The sequence below is a fragment of the Chlorocebus sabaeus genome, chromosome 10 (genome assembly GCF_047675955.1).
Source record: "Chlorocebus sabaeus isolate Y175 chromosome 10, mChlSab1.0.hap1, whole genome shotgun sequence".
Taxonomy (NCBI): Eukaryota; Metazoa; Chordata; class Mammalia; order Primates; family Cercopithecidae; genus Chlorocebus; species Chlorocebus sabaeus.
The window spans coordinates 84,847,920-84,865,069 of NC_132913.1; the positions used below are offsets into that span (position 1 = coordinate 84,847,920).

The 17,150-nt window shown below is 39.2% G+C and overlaps 1 protein-coding gene across 3 annotated transcripts in view; it reads right to left on the reverse strand.

Annotated features, from left to right (window-relative positions):
• The window catches only part of RFTN2 (raftlin family member 2), an 84,607-nt gene extending 68,698 nt beyond the window's left edge, over positions 1-15,909 (reverse strand). The window contains exon 1 of one of the 3 annotated variants that reach the window (XM_073019893.1): positions 15,090-15,909. In XM_073019893.1, coding sequence (XP_072875994.1) covers positions 15,090-15,228 — 139 coding nt within the window. In that variant the 5' untranslated portion in view covers positions 15,229-15,909. The remainder of the gene's footprint in view (positions 1-15,089) is intronic. The other 2 variants (XM_007965751.3, XM_007965750.3) reach the window with 2 other exon arrangements.
• Positions 15,910-17,150: the final 1,241 nt, after the last annotated feature.

The window sequence follows — 17,150 nt, forward strand, 5'->3', positions numbered from 1 at the left end:
ACCAACTGCTCACTGAACTGGGGTGGTGCTTCCCAAACTTTAGTTGTCTGAGTACCCTTTCACAATTTTCGTCATATCCTTAAATTTTTCTTTTAATTTTAATTTTAAGCAAAATAAATTTATCTCAAAAAGAATTTGTATCACTCATATAACCATAACACCAGAATCATTTATCTTAAGTAGAAAGCTGTCATACAAATAAATACAATGAAAAGAAAACTTATTACATTCTAGCTAGATAATGTTATTTGCCAAAGACTGAGCCACAGGGCTGGCCAAGGAAAATTAGGCTGGGCATGGTGGCTCATGTCTGTAATTTCCATCACTTTGGGAGGCTGAGGTGGGCAGATCACTTGAGGCCAGGAGTTTGAGATGAAACTGGGCTATAATGAGACTCTGTCTCTACAAAAAGTTTAAAAATTAGCTGAGCATGGTGGCACGTGTGTATAAGGCCCAGCTATGTGGGGGCTGAGGTGGGAGGATCGCTTAAGCCCAGGAGTTTGAAGCTGCAACTTCTTGAGTAAGCCATGATCACACCACTGCACTCCAACCTGGGCAATAGTGAGCCTCTGTCTTAAAAAAAAAAAAAAAAAAAAGGAGAAAAATTAGCCATTAGAAGGGTGTTAAAGACATATTAACTCCAAACTGATGGGGAGGCTTAAATGAAGTTGAAAAGGGCATACTTTTCTGTTTAAGTGATCCAATGTTTAATTCTGTGTCTGTGTACACAATCTAAGAGCATCTCATGTCCAGTGCCAAGTCTTCTGGTGGAGGCTTGGAGATCCACTGGGTTAGAAGTAGCAAGGACACAATGATAATAGCAAAAGAGACAGATGACACCAGAGGGAATAAAATGAATTACAAAACTGGATAAAATAACTACACAAATATAGGCTGGGCATGGTGACTCACGCCTGTAATCCGAGCACTTTGGGAGACCACGGTGGGAAGATCACTTGAGGTCAGGAGTTCGAGACCAGCCTGGCCAGCATGGTGAAACCCCATCTCTACTAAAAATATAAAATTAGCCTGGAGTGGTGGTGCCCTCCTGTAATCTCACTTACTCTGGAGGCTGAGATATGAGAATTGCTTCAACCCGGGAGACGGAGGTTGCAGTGAGCCAAGATGGGGCAACTGCACCCTAGCCTGGGCCACAGAGCAAGACTCTGTCTAAAAAAAAAAAAAAAAAAAAAAGTAACTATACAAACATTGGTCTGGGGCCACAACATAAAGGGCTTTTACATACGTCATTCATTTAAACTGATAACAATAATGAAATCATCCCCCTTTCATTCTGTTGTTTCAGAACACAGTTCTTAAAAGCAGAATTATATAACATGTTAAAATAATCACCAAGAAGATAGCTATAATAGGATAAAACTGATGCTTAAAGAGGCTCCTGTTTAGGTGCAGAATATGTTCCCAAGAAATACCTCGTCTCTGGTGATATCAGAAAAATTTTGCATCATTGGAATAAGTTCTGCTTTTCTGGTCTATTCCACATCTTCTTGCACTCTCAATAAAGTAAGGATATTGTCTTGAGTCTCACCATAGTAGAAATGTTAATGCAAGAAACACACACACACACATAAAAGTTTCAGGAGGAATTACAAACTGAGAAATCCAGAAAAGTTAGAAAGGGAGAACAAATATTGTACATCGGTGCTAATAAACACATTTGAACATAAGCTTATTAGTGATATTCAACATTCTTTCATATACCAGTTGGCCATTTGTATGTCTTCTCTTGAGAATTGTCTATTCATGTCATTTGCCCACTTTTCAACGTGATTTTTAAAAATTATTGAGGTGTTTGAGTTCCTTGTGTATATTCTGGATATTTGTCCCTTGTTGGATGAATAGTTTGCAAATATTTTCTCTTATTCTGTAAGTTTTCTCTTCATTCTGTTGATTGCTTCCTTTGCTGTGAAGCTTTTCAGTTTAATATAATCCTATTTGTCTATTTTTATTTTAGGTGTCTGTGCTTTTGACATCTCAGCCATAAAATCTTCCCTAGGCCAATGTCCTGAAGTGTTTTTCCTATGTTTTTCTCTAGTAGTTTTATAGTTTTGGGTCTTATGTTTAAGTCTTTAGTCCATTTTGAGTTGATTTTGTAGTGGTGACAGATAGATAGTGGTTCGGTTTCACTCTTCTGCATATGGATATCCATTTATTGAAGAGGGTGCCCTTTCCCCAGAGTATGCTCTTGACGCTTTTGTTGCAAATCAGTTGGCAGTAAACATGCGAATTTATTTCTGGGTTCTGTATTCTGTTCCATTGGTCTATACCAATACCATACTGTTTGGCTACTATAGCCTTGTAATATATTTTGAAGTAAGGTAGTGTGATGCTTCCAGCTTTGTTCTTTTTTTCCTAAAATTTTTTTGGTTATTCTGGCTCTTTTGTGGTCCCATAAAAATTTTAGTATTTTTTTTTTCTATTTCTGTGAAAATGACATTGGTATTTTGATAGGGGTTGAATTGAATATGTAGATTGCCTTGGGCAGTATTTTAACAGTATTAATTCTTCCAATCCATGAGCAGGACATGTCTTCATTTGTTTGGTGTCCTCTTCAATTTCTTTCTTTAAAATTTTTTAATAAAAATTTAAAATTTTCCTAGAGATGAGTTCTCACTATGTTTCCTAGGCTGGTCTCAAACTCCTTGAGTCAAGCGATCCTCCCAAGACCTTCTAAAGTGCTGGGATTACAGGCGTGAATCAGTGCACCTGGCCGCCTTCAATTTCTTTCCTTAGTGTTCTGTAGTTTTCTTACAGTTGTGGGTTTGTCATATATAGCGTTGATTATTTTGTGGTATGTTCCTTCTATGCCTAGTTTGTTGAGAGTTTTGGTCAAGAAGGGATGTTGAATTTTTAAAAATGTTTTTCTGCATTTATTGAGATGATCATATGTTTTTTAGCCTTCATTCTGTTGATGTGATGTGTCATGTTTATTGATTTGCGTATGTTAAACCATGTTTGCATCACTGGTATAAATTCCATTTGATCATGGTGTATTATCTTTTTGATGTGCTATTGAGTTTGGTTTGGTAGTATTTTGTTGAGCATTTTTGCATTTATATTCATCAGGGATATTGGCTTGTAGTTTTCTTTTTTTGTTGTGTTGGCCTTACAGAATGAATTAGGGAGAATGCTCTCCTTTCCAATTTCTTGAAATGGCTTGAGGAAGATTGCTATTAGATCATCTTTGTATGTTTGGTAGAATGTGGTAGTGAATTTGTTCAGTTTTGAGGTGGTGAATCTGTCCACTTTCTTTGTTGGGAGACTTTCCATTACTGATTTAATCTTGCTATTCATTACTGATCTGTTCAGGTTTTCCATTTCTTCCTGATGCAATTTTGGTAGGTTGCATGTGTGCAGGAATTTATCTATTTTTCTCTAGGTTTTACAGTTTGTTAGTGTATAGTTGTAATAGTCTGTAATGATCTTTTGTATTTCTGTGGTATCAGTTATAATGGCTCCTTTTTAATTTCTAATTTTGGTCTTTTCTTGGTTAGTCTAGCTAGCAGTGTATTAATTTTGTTTATCTTTTTGAAGAATCTGCTTTTTGTTTTATTGATCCTTTGTATTGTTTTTGTCTGTATTTTGTTTAGTTCTACTCTTTCTTATTTTTTTCCTTTTACTAATTTTGGGTTTGGTTTGTTTTGCTTTTCTAGTTCTTTCAGGTACATTATTAGACTGTTTATTTGAAATCTTTCTACTTTTTTGATGTAGGCATTTATTGCTATATACTACTCTCTTAGTATTGCTTTTGTTGTATCCCACAGTTTTTGATATGTTATATTTTCATCTTCATTAATATCAAGACATTTTTAAATTTCCTTCTTCATTTCTTCATTGACCCAATAGTTATTCAGTAGTATGCTGTTTAATTTTTATCTATTTGTATAGTTTACGAAGTTCCTCTTGGTATTGATTTCTAGTTTTATTCCATTGTAGTCTGAGAAAATACTTGATATGATTCCATTTTTTAAAAAATTGTGGCTGGGTATGGTGGCTCATGACTGTAATACCACCATTTTGGGAGGCTGAGGTGGGCAGATTGCTTGAGGTCAGGAGTTCAAGACCAGCCTGGGTAACATGGCAAAACCCAGTCTCTACAAAAAATACAAAAATCAGCCAGATGTGGTGGTGTGTGCCTGTAGTCCCAGTTACTCAGGAGGCTCAGGTGGGAGGATTGCTTGAGCCCAGGAAGTTGATGCTGCAGTGATTCATGATTGCGCCACTGCACTCCAGCCTGGGAGACAAAGGGAGACCCCATCTCAAAGAAAAAAAAGTTGGCTAGGTGCAGTGGCTTATGCCTGTACTCCTGGCAATTTGGGAGGCTGAGGCAGGAGGATTGCTTGTCTCAGGTGTTTGAGGCCAGCCTGGGCAACAGAGTGAGACCCCTAGCTCTACAAAACTTACAAAACTTACAAAAAAAAAAAATAGCTGGGTGTGGTGGTACATGGTTGTGGTCCCAGCTACTTGGGAGGCTGAGGTGGGAGGATCACTTGAGCCTGGGAGGTCAAGGTTGCAGTGATCCATGATTGTGCCACTGCACTCCAGCCTGGGCAACAGAGAGAGAACTTAGCTCAAAAATTTTTTTGTTGAGACTCATCTTCTGGCCTAATATATGATTATTCTAGAGAATGTTCCGTGTGCTAATAAGAATGCGTAATCTGAAGTTGTTGAATAAATGCTCTGTAAATGTCTGTTAGGTTTATGTGATCTAATGTCCGTTTTAAATCCAGTGTTTCATTGGGTACTCATGGACCCAAAGATGGCAACAATAGACACTGGGACTACTAGAGAGAGGGAATGGGGCAGAGATGGAAAAACTAACTATTGGGCACTATGCTCACAACCTGGGTGACAGGATCAGTTGAACCCCAAACCTCAGCATCATGCAATATACCCATGTAACAAACCTGCACATGTACCTCCTGAACCTAAAATAAAAATTGACATTATTTTAAAAAGTTAATAATCAGGAAAATGGTGGTGGCGGGGGGAGCAGTGAAGAGATATGAGGGAACCCTCTATGCTCTCTGCTCAATTTTTATGTAAAACTAAAACTGCTCAAAATTAAAATCTATTGGTTTATAATAAATAAATCCAATGTTTCTTTGTTATTTACTGTATGGATGATCTGTCTAATGCTGAAAGTGGGTTGAAGTACTCCACTAATCTCGCATTGAAGTCCATCTCTCTCTTTAGATCTAGCAATATTTGTCTTACGAATCTGGGTGCTCCAGTGTTGGGTGCATATATGTTTAGAATTGTTATATCCTCTTGCTGGATTTATTCCTTTATCATTCATTATGTGCCTTGTCTTCTTTTTTTTTTTACTGTTTTTGACTTACTCTTTTGACTCTTTTAGTTGATATAGGTATAGCTATATCTATTTACTTCTGGTTTCCAGTTACATGGAATATCATTTTCTATCCCTTTACTTTCAGTCTATATGTGTCTCTATAGGTAAAGTGCATTTCTTATAGGCAAGACGTAATTGGATCATGTTTTAAAAATTCATTCAGCCAGTCTATATCTTTTAAGTGGAGAATTTAATCTACTTACATTCGAAGTTATTACTGAAATGTGAGTTTTTGTTCCTATCATATTGTTAATTGTTTTCTGTATGTTCTTTGTTCCTTTATTTTGCTCTTCCTGTTTATCATTGTAGCTTGGTGGTTTTTTGCAGTGGTGCCATTTGAGTCCTTTCTCTTCCTCATTTGTGTGTTTACTTTACCAGTGAGTTTTATACTTTTGTATGCTTTTCATGATGGTAAATGTTGTCCTTTCACTTTCCAGGTTTAGAACTCCCTTGAACATTTCTTGTAAGGCTGCACTAGTGGTTGTGAATTCTCTCAGCTGTTGCTTGTCTGGGAAAGACTTTATTTCTCCTTTTTTAAATTTTTTATTCGAGATGGAGTCTCACTTTGTCACTCAGGCTGGAGTGCAGTGGTGCAATCTCGGCTCACTGCAACCTCTGCCTTCCAGCTTCAAGCATTTCTCTTGCCTCAGCCTCCTGAGTAGTGGGGACTACAGGTGCCTGCCACCACGCCCAGCTAAGTTTTGTATTTTTAGTAGAAACAGGGCTTCACCATGTTGGCCAGGCTGGTCTTGAACTCCTAACCTTAAGTGCCTCGGCCTCCCAAAGTGTTGGGACTACAGGCATAAGCCACTGCGCCCAGCCCTATTTCTCAATTTATGAAGGCGAATTTTGCTGGATGTAGTATCCTTGGCTGGCAGTTTTTTTCTTTGAGCACTTTGAACATGTCATTCCATTCTCTCCTGGCCTGTAAAGTTTCTGCTGAGAAATCTGCTGTTAGTCTGATGGGGGTTCTTTTATAGGTGACTAGATACTTTTCTCTTGCTGTTTTTAGAATTCTCTCCTTGTCTTTAGCATTAGACAGTTTGACTATAATGTGCTGTGGAGAAGATCTTTTTGCATTGTATGTGTTTGGGGATCTCAGAGTCTCCTGTACCCGAATGTCTAAATCTTGGGAAGTTTTCATCTATTATTTCATTAAATAGGTCTTCTAACCCTTTCATTCTTGTTTTGCCTTCTGGGATTCCAATAATTTGAGTATTTGGTAACTTCATGGTGTTCCATATGTCATGAAGACTTTGTTCATCCTTTCAAATTCTTTTTTTTTCTTTACTTTTGTCTGACTGGATTATTTCAGAAGACTTGTCTTCGAGTTCTGAGATTCTTTCTACTGTTTGATTTAGTCTATTGTTGAAGCTCTTGAATGTATTTTATATTTAATTCAAGGAATTCTTCAGTTCCAGAATTCCTGTTTGGTTCATTTTTATTTTTATGTTTTGAGACATGGTCTTACTTGTCCAGGCTACCAGGCTGGAGTGCAGTGGCACTCGGCTCACTGCTTCCTGGGTTCAAGTGACTCTCCTTTCTCATCCTGCTGAGTAGCTGGGAATACAGGCATGTGCCACCATGCCCAGCTAATTTTATTTTATTTTTTCCAGTAGAGACGAGGTTTCACCATGTTGGCCAGGCTGGTCTCAAACTCCTGACCTCAAGTGATCTGCCTGCCTCAGCCTCCCAAACTGCTGGGATTACAGGCATGAGCCACCGTGCCTGGCTGGGTTTATTTTTATATCTATCTCTCTGGTAAACTTTTCATTCATATCCTGAATTGCTTTTCTGATTTATTTGTATTATTTTTCAGAATTCTCTTGTATTTCACTGAGTTTCTTTAGAGTTAATAATTTGAATTCTTTCTGGAATTTCATGAATTTCTTTTTGTTTATGATCTGTTGCCTGAGGATTATTGCATTTCTGTGGAGGTGTCACATTTCCTTGTACTTTCATGTGTCCTGCATTCATATATTGATATCTATGCATCTGGTGTAACAGCCATTTCTTCCAATTTTTTGAATTTGCTTTTGTGGAAAAGGTTTTTCCTGAGGATGTATCTATGGTGTTGGTTGGGTAGGATGCTTTGGCTTTGATTCTGGGTGTGTGGAATAGTGTAGTCTCTGTATGATTTATTTGGCTGCAAACAACATCAGTTGTAGCTGTGATTTCCATGGAGGCTTAGGGTGTGGTTATTAGTGGATGCTGTGGTGAGGTTTTGTTGGGGACTGGGATGCCAGGTAGGCCAGTCTTTGGGCCCCAGTGGTGGCAGCAGAGGGTTGAGCATGCCTGTCTTTGGGACCCAGTGAGGCACATGTTGGCAGTGGTGTTAGCAGGTCCAGGTGGGCCAATTCTTGGACTTCCAGGAAGCTTAATTTTGCCGGTAGTGGTAGCAGTGGGTTGGGCGGGTGGGAGGGTCCTTGGCTCCCTGGAGAGCCAGTGTGGCATGGGTGACTACAGTGACAGTGATGGGGCAACCTTTGGGTTGCAAGCAGTGCAACCTGGTGTTGGCAGTGCCTGTGGTGGGCTGAGTAGGCCAGTCCCTAGACCTGCAGGTGGGTGCATGCAGATAGGTGCCAGCTATGGTGGCAGCAGCCAGATGGGTAGGTTTCTGGAAGGAGTGTTCAGGTGCCAGTGGTAGTGAACTTAGCTGAACAATCCCCTGACCTCTGGGCTGTGTGCTCTGGCATGTTGAGGGGAGTGAAGCTAGGTTAGAGGGGCTGTCCTCAGTCCTCCAATAGCATGTGCAAGCACCAGTCATGGTAAGCAGGAGTGGGATGTTCCCCAGGCCACCAGTGGAATCCTCAGGTTGGGGGCAGCAGTGGCCATGCTGCTGTCCTGTCACTGGGGTGGGAGGTGCTGCCTTCAATGGTGGCAGCCTGGACAGGTGGGGAACACATGTGATGCTTGTGCCCTGGCCTCTGCCGTGATAGCCTATGCCTTGGTAGCACTTCAGCTCTGGGCATGGTAGCCTGTGGTCATTGATGCCTCAGCCCAGATGCATGTACCTGCACCTGGCAGTAGCCTGCACCTGGATTGTACCTCAGGCCTGGCTGCAGTAGCCTGCATGCAGTTGCTTGTGCCTCAGTCACAGGGCAATAGTCCGCATATCTCTTGTGGCTCAGCCCTAGCATCACTGAGATCTAGGACAGTACTCAGTCTATTGGGGAGTGTTTGGGACCCAGTATGCCCTTCCTCCCTGGGACAGTCCTGTGGCACAATCTCTTGGCAGCTGCCTGTTAGTTTCAGGGCCTCAAGGGTTGAGGAGCTCTCCCATGGTTAGAATTGCAGGGGTCCACAGTGGGAAGGTGAAGTACTGAGGGTCTCTCCCTTAACCTTTCCTCATACTGGGGAGTCTCTCTCAGCCCTCAGCTGATCCCAACTGAACAAGTTGCCTCACTTCCTTCTCCTTCCTTGTTTTAGGTATTTCTTGTCACTTTTTGTGGAATTCCAGTGTTTTCTCTTGGATGATCTACTCAATGTGTGACTATCTACTCACTGTTTTGGTTCTTCCTAACTGCAATTTTAAAATATAATACAACTCTATTGAGCTATGTAGTTCATTATTATAGGCAGATATATGAAGGACCAAATTATGACCAAACTCCTGAAGTCTTATGTTTCACTGCTATCTCCTTAATATGCTACATTCCTACCATTCTGTTTTATTTTCAGTTTCCAGACAGATCACAGAGTTTTCTGTCCCTTCTGAGTATTTGTCCATTTTGTCTTTCAGCCATATTTGCCTTATCCCTACTCACTTCCTATTCAGTCTTTTCTTTTTTTCAACTTTTTTTTTGGGTTGGGGTGAGTGGAAATGTAACATACAAAAGAAAAAGACACAAAACATGCGTAAGACTACCAACACTAGGGCAGCAGTCCCCAACCTTTTTGGCACCATGGACTGGTTTCATTGAAAGCAGTTTTCCTATGGATGGAGGCAGGGAGTGGATGGTTTCAGTATGAAATTGTTCCACTTCAGATAATCAGGCATTAGATTCTCATAAGAAGTGTGCAACCTAGATCCCTTGCACACGCAGTTCACAATACATGCTCCTATGAGAATCTAATGCCATTGCTAATCAGGCGGTAATGCTCGCTGGCCTGCTGCTCACCTCTGGCTGTGTGGCCCTGTTCCTGACAGGCCACAGACGAGTACCAGTCTGCAGCCTGGGGGTTGGGGACCCCTGCACTAGGGTAACCACTATTCATTCAAAAATTAGAAAATAGCCAGCACTTCAGAAGCCTTTACCCCTTCCAATCACAATGCTCCCGTCCTCTCTGCAATACCTTGATTTTCATGATAATGACTTTTTTGCCTTTCTTCTTAGTTTACTTCCCAGAATGCAGCCCTAAACACTATACTTCCGTTTGAGCCATGTAAAGGGAATCATATAGCATGGACTTATGTGTCTGTCTTCACACAGTATCATGCTTGTGGAATTCATCTTGTGTAATTGGAGTTCCTCTGTTTTCACTGCAGTGTGGTAAGAGTTGGCAAACTGTGGCCTGTGGTCTGTTTTGTTATATGCTGTCTACGGCTGCTTTCGCGCTACAACAGCAGAGTTGAATAGTTATGTCGGAGACTTCATATTTACCATCCAACCCTTTACAGAGTATTTGCTGATTTCTGCAGTATTGTGTGAGTACACCACAATTTATTTTTTCCATTCTTTTCTTTTTTGGAGTTCTGGGTTGTTTACACTTTTGAGTTATTACAAACAACACTTCTGTGAACATCTTGTAGTGCCTCATGGTGCACATGTACACTCATTTCTGTTGGGTATATCTTTAGCTAAGTAGATAATGCCACACATTTTTTTTCCTAAATGATTCTAACAATTTACCAACACTGGTGTTTGAGACCAGTCTGGGCACCATAGCAAGACCGACCTCCATCTCTACAAAAAGTTAAAAAATAAGCCAGGCAAGGTGGCACATGTGTAGTCTCAGCTACTCCAGCAGCTGAGGCAGGAGGATTGCTTGAGCTTGGGAAGTCATGTTTATAGTGAGCTGTGACTGAGTCACTGCACTTCCACCTGGATGACAGAGTGAGATCCTGTCTCAAAAAAAAAAAAATCTATTTCAATTCCTTCCTGAAATTTTCAGTCAGCTGTGCATCCATAACTGCCTCAACTAAGATCGTCCACTGCCACCTCAAATGCAACATGACTGCAATGAAATTGCTCTTTGACTACAGACAGACTTCCTTTGGGGTGCCCCTCCTTCTGTAAGAGGACTCATTATTTCCATAGTCACTCAGGCTCGAAACTGGGAAGTCATCCTGGATTCCTCATTCTTTCCATCCCTTCATATCCAGCCAGTCACAGGCCAAGTTCCTCCTTCATAACATCTGTTATATCTACCCCTTGTATCCTATCCCTATTACTGACCTTCACCCACAGGTCTTCTTCATCATTGGCCTTGACTTCTTGCCTCCATCCCTTCTCACTGCAATTCCACATGAATCTTCTTAAAACACTTTTCTGCCCCTATCAACTACTTGTTCAAACAGCCTTTACTGCCATTTATCTTCCATAGAATTAGGTCTTAACTCCCTAGCTAAGCCAGAACCTTCCCATATCCCATTAGTTTAGAATCTTACTTTCTGCTTCCTCTCTAGAAAACCTCCTTTAGCTCACTGCTCTGTTCACTAGCCCTTGAACTTACTCCAACCTCTGAATCTTTTTCTGTTTAAGTCACTTACTTAAAGGGTCAGTTAAAGTCCTAACTCTAGTTCCAACTGATCCTATTCAAAATTGATTTCTCCTTTGTCTGATACTTGTTGTAGCACACTATTTCCTCCACATGTACCTTGTATTATAATTTTTTGTTCATTCACTCATTCGACAAAGAATATTGATCATCACTCATATTCCAAACATCATGCTGGATACAGGGTGTATAAAGATGTAGATGATATAATTCCTAACCTTGATGAGTTCATGATCTTGTCCAGTTTGACCAAGTTGAATACAAAATATTCGAGGGCTGGAACTGTCTTACTCTTTTTTATACAATGCTAATCAGCATTTTCCACAGAGTACATGTATAATATATATCTATTCCTGTTAATGGTGATGATGAAAGGCAAATATAATTTCTTGTTCTAATAATAATGAAGCAAGCTAGAGGCTAGCAAAATTTCACTCATATTTTATGTAATTCTAGCAGAAATTCAGATAAGGAAGCTACCATCCAATTTTCTGTTGGGGTTTAGTATTGTAGAACCTCTTTTTACTCACAAAGTTATAAATGCTCTAAAAATTCTTAAGGCTGTTATTATTCAGGTTGTTTCCTGGAATTGTACAAGGAGGTAAATTAACCCTTTTGGATCACTTGTAGAGTTAGTTTAACTTTTTGTTAAGAAACCCTATAACACACTCATATACATACATCATATACTTTCATAAACACATATAAATAGATATACTACAAGAAATCTCTAGATGACTTCAAATTCTCACTAATAAGCAGGAATAATGAATTGTTACTTTATCATAATACAGTGAAAGAAGTCATTACTAAACAATAATCCAGAAAACATATCACAAACATTTTACTGAAGGCTCATTAGTGCAATTGGTAGACTTGGCATAAAGTTCCAGAAAAATTCGGCCTACTTGGATGAGACTTTAAATTTCTTGAAAGAAGGGGCTATGTGTTTTATTTCTTTCATAGTACCTAAGATACCCAGCATGGCAACTCAATCAGGAACTACTCCAAAAACATTTGTCGAGTTGCAGTTGCACAAACTAAAAATTTTATGGCCAGAATAAGAAAAATGTGTATGAACCTTTGCAAAAAACATATAAGTAACCAATACTTGATGATTACGTATCAGAGGGGAAATGTAGGAATTATTTTAATGACCTCAATAGGTTGGTCAAAAAGCATCCTGCAGGAGCTGGGTTTAAGGAGGAATGTGGAGACACAGGGTATTCTCAGAGGAAGCATCATAACAGTTAACTTTTATCAAGTGCTTACTAAGTGCCAGATACCTTTCCAAGTAGATCATCTTATGTTAGTTCCTTCGATCCTTAAAACAACTCTGTGATGTCAGCACCATGAGAACACCCATTTTATAGATGAGGAAACTGACGTAGAGCAACGTTTACAAATTTGCCACAGTTTTCAGCCTAGATTAGGACCCCAAAACCATGACTCCAGAGCTTTGTATGCTTCAAGTCTACGCTATGATTTCTCCTATAGAGATGCAAATAATGATTCAAAGGCCAAAAAGAAAAAGTGTGGGGAAGGGAGAGGAAGAGAGACAGAGACAGAGAGATAAGGAGAGAATGGGAGGTGTAAGTTGTTTTGTTTTCTGGGTGGAGCTTTGAAAGTGATATATAATTGAATGGAAAATAAGTAAGTTGTTCAAGAAAGTTACAACCACCATAATGCAGGACAAGGCACTGTGAATTTTCAGAGGGTCTCCTCCTCCTGCCCCCATTGGATCTACTTTCTGTGCCATGGCCTCTATTTGGAAAAAACAGAGGAAAATAACGTAAGAGACAGGCTCATCATGAGCACACACGGCCATCACCAGGCCGTTTTATTTCCTGAAAGGTTGCTCATTCCATGGTGGCCTCTGACAGGCAGGAGGTGCCACTATTCAAGACTCCTCCCGGCAACCCCAGGACAGAATTACCAGTGCCAAACAGAAGGCTGGCATATTTTAACCCACCCATGACCCGCTCCTGTATACACTGGAGTGGCAGCCGGAGGTCAGAGACAACAGAAGAGTAGCAGGGAAACTATGACCTGGAAGGTGTTTTGTGGAGCTGGGCTGATGCTGAGTCCTGGCTTCTGAAGCAAAGGCAATGGGGAAGACAGAAACAAAGAAAAACTAAAACAAAAACATGTGGAAAAATTGGAGAGCAATGGGGCACCAGGAGACTAGGCGCCTGTACCAAATAGGAACCAGGTGCAGCTTTAAAGTATGTGCCTGCTTTATGTGTTAACATTTGCACACTCTGCCCGTACTTAAACTTTTACAGTGTAATACTCTGTTATCTCTTCTAAGCACCTAGAGTGGAAGGTAGAAATTATACTCCTTTCACAGAGAGAAGGGCTTCTGAGAATAACAAAACCCAAATGACTTTTGAATAAAGCTGCAGATCTTTCTGATTCAAGGATGACTGCATTTATACAAATTTGTTTGAGATGTTAACATTGTTGCAAGGAAATGAATCAGAAAAACTTTTCAAGTTACTTTAAACCCTATGATCCTACGATGGATTGTGCAGAGAATCCTAAAGTACAGATCAAAATGGTTCTGACCTAAATTCATGAATAGACAGTGTTTCAAGATTAAGGAAAGTATGTGTCTGTCTCCTATGGATTTACAGAAACTAGTCCTAAAAAAAAATTGACAAGGAAAATCAGTGGTGTGAACATACCACCACATTACAAATATTTTCTCAAATGAAGGTTTTTGAAAGAGTGTAGAAAAAATTCAAACGGTTGTTTGGATACTTCTCTGATAATCGTCATTATCTTAATCCATTTTTAACATTCATAATTAAAAAGAAAATTAAGAAATTAAGAATATTAATTTTTTTTCTTTGGTAGCCTTAGCTTTAAACAAAAATAGGATGTGAACATATTAAAAGTCTATGTACAGATTTTGTGTATGTCCCTGGAAGGGAGTCTGTTTGCTGGCCAGCTTAATTTTTGACAAAGAAAAATGGGCTGCTCTTGCTTCTAGCACAAAGATGCACTGTTTCTAGAGCAAAGGAAAAAAAAAAAAAAGGAGAATGTGTGTAAACAATACATTTGGAAAAAATTAAGATAATATTCAACATGATAATTTAGTATAAACTTTTTGAGAGTGGATAAAATGTGTGGCTCATTAGAATTAAAAATATAACTATAATAAGAACTTTAAATACTAATATCTGATAACTTTAACAGCAAACAAGGCACCCTAAAATTCATTTTCAGTACCTCATAATTAAAGATATAGCTCTTTTTAAAAGCTGCTTTGTCTATGCAGTTGTACAGTACTCTAAAGTTTCCAAAAGAAACGAGGCAAAGTATTTGTGAAATCGAGCCACCTCGATTCCTTCCACAGAGCTGCCATCTGGGCTTGTTTATTTGTGTTTCCAACTTTCGGGAACAGAGAGTTTCTCTGTTGGGGACAGGGCACTGAGTAAAGGAAGTGTCTTACAGAAGGCTATCTTTTTTTTTTTAACTACATATTCAAAACTTACAGTTTAGTTTGGTCAAAAATATCAAATGACTACCATAATCACAGAGTCTAACACAATTGGAAGCCTCAGAATTGTCTTAGCAAACACTCTTCCACGATATGATGCAAGTAATATTTCCTACATAATACCTTCTTGTGATTTTCAAATCTTTTTCACAATACAAACCGTCACTGAGGCTATATAGCTATTTGTCCTGGAAATCAAGCATTTTTCATAAATCCTTCTATAATAAGTATTTGATTTAAAAACGAAAGAAGTATTTCCAGGCAATTTTCCTAATTTTAGAAGGTACATATGAGCCATGTTACCAAAAAAACAAAGCAAACAGCAAAACAAAAATCTTACGAAGTATAATTAAGAAGCAAAGCATTATTGTTTGAATATACAATCTCATTATGAAGAACAGTTTAAAAATTTATAAGTCCACACTTAAAAACAACTAGTAGTCTCTTATCTCTGAAACATTTAACAAACAAAATAGAAGCAAAAAGTACCTTGTAGAGTAAAATCCAGCAATACATATTCGTAAGCAAATTCTGTCTTTGTTTCCACTTGCGGTCTCTTCAGGGTAGAAAATATTTTTCCAGGGCTGCTATCATCAGGGTCTTCTAGCTTTCTAAGTCCGCACCCCATGGCAAAATCTGTAAGGAATTAAATTGCAGGAAAGGGGAGGGAGAGCAGCAAATTCTGTTGTTTAAGCTGCAAAAAGAAACTTATAGACTTAACTGCTTTGATTTTGTTTTCAGCTAAACCATAGATAACCAAAAAGAAAACATCTGGGTCCAAAGAAAGGAGTTGAAGAATTTTTCTATCCATTTTTCTGTAAAGTCATTGAACCCATGATTAAGCTACAGCTCCAGGAGGCTGGGCTTGATCTTAGAGAAACATGCAAGCTGCTACAACTTAGCGGAGAATTTCCATGCCACGTCAATTTACAGCCAGCCCCCTACCAGAGTTCTGTCGCTCAGGGCACCAGCGGTGCTTTGTCTATCCCAGTTGGCTGGATGATAAAAAGAGGTGTCCAAAAACGGAAATAAAAAGGCAAAAGGGCAACTTGGATGTAATTATCTACAAGTAGAAGATGTATTCAGACATAGTGGCATACAATTCTTTTTCTGTTTTCCCTCTTCTCTCTGTCCTGCTACCCTCCTTCCTCTCAACTACTACCAAGAAAGCAAAAGGAGAGAGAGGGAGAGAGAGGCAGTAGGGGGGTGGAGAGAGAGAGAGAAAGAGAGAGAGAGAGAGAGAGGGAGGGAGAGAAAGAGAAAATGAAAAGAATGGATTCTCAACATATTTAGAAACAAAAATCATTTCCAGAAAGGAAGTCAGCTTTATGAGGAAACTATTTCTGGAGTCTAAAAGGAGAAAAGTAAAGTTAAAAAAACAGCACTTTAGTCTTGAGATAGTACTTTTGAGAATTTCTTTCCACATGAAGTTTCTTTCTGTTGGAAAAATCATACGCTAATTAAAAGAGCAAAGTGTAAAAAATTTATATTAAAATGTTTTCATAAAAAGACTTTACTTAATTGCAAAGGAGAGACAGTTACGTGTGTAATTAGTTTACCCAACATCCTTAAAGAGTTTAAAACACTCTACTATTAGAAGGCTTATGATAGCAACCAATACTTCTATAGATCTCAAAGTATCCATCATTAAAAAATAAAACAAAACTGACAACTTGATTCATTTATTTATTTTATTTTTTTGGAGATGTGGTCTTGCCTGTCACCTAGACTGGAGTGCAGTGGCCCAATCATGGTTCATTGCAGCCCGACCTCCCGGGCTCAAGCGATCTTTCCACCTCAGCTTCCCAAGTCACTGACACCACAGGCACATGTCACCACATCTGGCTCTTTTTTGTACTTTTGGTGAAGATAAGGTCTCACTATGTCGCCTAGGCTGGTTTTGAAATCCTCAGCTAAAGTGATCCTTCTGGATCGGCTTCCCAAAGTGCTGGGATTACAGGTGTGAGCCACTACCAATCCCATTCAGTCTTATAAATTGCCATTTACCCAAGGTCAAGAACAATTTATAATGGACCAATTGTAATGAATGTTTATTGTGTTTTACCCTGTATAGGTCAGGAAGTATGGTGCACTCATCAAAACGGCGAGCCCTGGAATCAGGCTGCCTGGGTTCAAATCCTGCTTCTTAGTCCTACTAGAGATGTAATCTTGGGCAAGTTACTTGATCTCTTTAAGTTTCAGTTTCCTCCCCTGTATACGGTACTTACTTCATAGGCTTGTTATGAAGGCTGAATGAGATAATCTTATCTCATATCTTAACACTAGGCCTGGCTAATGGCAAAAATATATTTGTTGATGTGTGCACATTATAAAACAGGGTTAGGAGTAGGAATAGGAAGGAAGTGATTCTGCCACTGCTTCCATTATTTACAAAATAAACCCTTATCACAGTTGAGATTCTAGAGAGTACAAGCCTGAAAAATTTTTTCAATCACATTGAAGCCTGAGCATGAAAACTCTCAAAAGGGGGATGGATTATTTATTTTATAGATCACTATTACCTTTTTTTTCTTTTCCTACTGCCTACTT